Source organism: Malus sylvestris, chromosome 5, assembly GCF_916048215.2.
Source record: "Malus sylvestris chromosome 5, drMalSylv7.2, whole genome shotgun sequence".
Classification (NCBI taxonomy): Eukaryota; Viridiplantae; Streptophyta; class Magnoliopsida; order Rosales; family Rosaceae; genus Malus; species Malus sylvestris.
This window is the reverse complement of record NC_062264.1, coordinates 36,590,819-36,593,603: the sequence shown is the minus strand read 5'-3', so window position 1 is coordinate 36,593,603 and position 2,785 is coordinate 36,590,819. Positions and strand designations below refer to the sequence as shown.

The window sequence follows — 2,785 nt, the reverse complement described above, 5'->3', positions numbered from 1 at the left end:
TGTTGCCACTATACCTTAGTAGCTAGTTATCTATCAGCACTAAAATTATACATATATTTGTAGTTTATTATCATCAACTTAATTTTATAAGAGTTTTATATGATAGTCAATCACGTTTCATCTTGTGATCACTACCAATTTTTTAAAATTAACTATATAAGCAGCATAAATATATTCAGATTATAAAAATACTCAGAAACAAAAGCTCATGATCGACCATTTTTCGAAAAGGTGGGTGTGATGAGGTGATCAACTTAGTGCCCCTTAAAGATTCATAATCGCTCTAATTAGGGTATGTGCAATGAGTGAATCCCACCAAATCAATTATTCCAACCATATAATATTGTCCGACATCATACATGATAATGTGAGATTGGATGAACAAAACTAACAATGTCCTCACTTTGCACCATGGCATTTAGTCGTTCTATATTCCTAGTGTAACGTTTGGCTCTGCATACTCCCAATCTGCTACTGGTAGATGTTTGATATTCAGCTTTACTTTTTCCTTTGAGTGCAAAGAGTGGTGGGGGAATACACATAAAAAGCAATGAATGTACAACCATCATCCATCCTAACTTTGATGTGAGATCACCTTTAAAATTTGTTTTCCAAGATTTTGTGAGGATAATCTATCTAAATTAAACTTCTGAAATAGTTTATTGTAAAGGGAACTTTAAAATATCCAACCATATGCTCGGTGAAAAATTTCCACCGACAAATTGTAGTGTGCCCATGTAAGCAATTGTTGGTAAGTAGTCGATTTGTGTAGATTGTAAATGGATTTTATTGGTGTATGCTGTGAATAAGTGATTGTGGATAATTGATGTAACATTAGCTAAAAAATTCAGTAGAAACTAGATAAGATGTGATTTAATGGACTTTAGTGTTAAAATGATAAGGCAAATTGAAAATGATAGTAGACAACTATGTACTTGAGCAATTAAGCATTGATTTCACACATCCAAATTTTTCTAAAAAACAAACAAAAAACTCAACTCCAATTTTCGCCAAAAGCATCATAAAAGTTTTAAATTAAACACTACTATCATTTACTTTATGCACATCCATCTCTATCTCTTGGTGGGTTCCTTCTTTGTCTCCATCTCCTCCTTCACCACCGCCTTCTTCCCTAATATCTCTAGCTTTGATGTAAAGGCCGTATACATAAGAACAGAAACCCCATCCACACAAGAAAGTGGAAACCACCTTCACGCCCCCAAACGAATCCCCGTACACCAAAACGCCTCCCAACACATTCATCCCCATCAACGCCGTCATGCAAATCCCACCGGTCAACGAAGAGGTTAAGAACACCATGCCGGCTGTCCCCATGAAGCAAAGCTGCCACGTCACCACGTTGCACCACACGGTCACCCAATACACGTTTTCTCCTTTGTCAAACACCCTCGCGCTCTCCACCTTCATCTCGCGAAACCCGCCTTTCAAGGCCATCCCGACCGTGGCCAACACCGTGGCCGCAGCCTCCATCACCAGCTGCATTTCGATCACCATGGCGTAGCAGTAAACCTTGCTGTATATCTTCTCCATGACCGGGAGATACAGAGCAAACAGCAAGCCTGCACCAATTGTTGAGAAGAACCCTAAGAAATACTTGCCACGTGTCAGGCCATGTGGCTTGTCATGGTTGGACCCCAAAGCCAGTAGGACTGAGCTTAGGGTGAGGAGGATAACACAATTGAGATTTGAGAAAGTTACTTTTTGCTTGACAATAATTACAGAGAGGATGAGATTGAAAACAAGTTGGGAGGAGAGGAGGAGGGAGGAGGTGGAGACTGGTAAATAGGAGTTACCCCAAGAGAAGAGGAAGTTGTTTAGACCCAGCATAAGACCTATGAGAATTGACAGGACTAAGATTTTGGGGGTGAAGTGAGAGAAGGGTTTTCTTTGGGTGCAATGGAGGAGATAATAAGGAATGAAAATAAATGGAAGGAGGAGAGGGAAGCCAGAGCATTGAACCCACGTTGACACCAAAATGCTTGAGCCTTTGTGGATGAAATAGTACTTTGAGAGCAGGCTTGAAGAGACTGATCCAATGAAGAGGCACAAGTAATTGATCACAAGGAGAGGCATGGAGCGCTTGTTGGGTTTGATCATCAAGCCTTTGTTGCTCAGTTGTGTTGTGGTGTTGTTGTTGATCAAGAATGATGATGAATTGGTTCTGGTTTGTGGGATGTGGTGGTTGGTGGTGATGAGGGTGGGGCAGCCATGATCATGGTGGTTATGGGGATTGGGGGAGTTCATGGGTGAAGTTTGGACTACACTCTCCATTAAATGTAAATTAGACAGGGAAGAGACTGAAGAGGTATGAGGAGGTGAAACTCTTTTTAAGGAGAAAGGTATATATAGTGTGGATTTAGAATTTCAGTGGTATTTATCTTTTCACTCAAAATCCGAATGTCTCCATTTAGAGTCAGCTTGTTTTAAAGAAAGTTAAAAAACGCATTATAAAAATTAAAAAAAAAAAAAAACTAGGAGAGACTAACTTTTTTATTTATATTTTATAAACCACACGATGTGATGATTGATGATTAAATTTTTTATTTAAATTATTAAATAAAGAATCAAACTATTAATCATCACATTATTTAATATGAACTGCTAAAGAACAAAGATGTATTCACTTGAGATATCTGAGAAAATTTAAAAAATTCAGGTATACATTGAATCAAGATTTTCTAAAACTTAAAAGAAAGTTTATAGAAATCTGAGAATATTAATAAGTATTTTACATAAATTTATAAAAGTACATTGTATATATTCA

At 37.6% G+C, this 2,785-nt stretch overlaps 1 protein-coding gene across 1 annotated transcript; it reads right to left on the bottom strand.

Moving 5' to 3' along the window:
- Window positions 1-932: 932 nt before the first annotated feature.
- LOC126621620 (probable purine permease 4) lies at window positions 933-2,340 on the bottom strand. The gene has a single exon (XM_050290156.1). It carries the CDS (start codon window positions 2,290-2,292, stop codon window positions 1,036-1,038), a length of 1,257 nt encoding a protein of 418 aa, XP_050146113.1. The 5' UTR covers window positions 2,293-2,340; the 3' UTR covers window positions 933-1,035.
- Between the last annotated feature and the right edge of the window lie 445 nt (window positions 2,341-2,785).

Excerpts from the sequence above, each read along its gene's own strand:
- LOC126621620 (XM_050290156.1), bottom strand. The coding sequence starts at position 2,292 with ATGGAGAGTGTAGTCCAAACTTCACCCATGAACTCCCCCAATCCCCAT.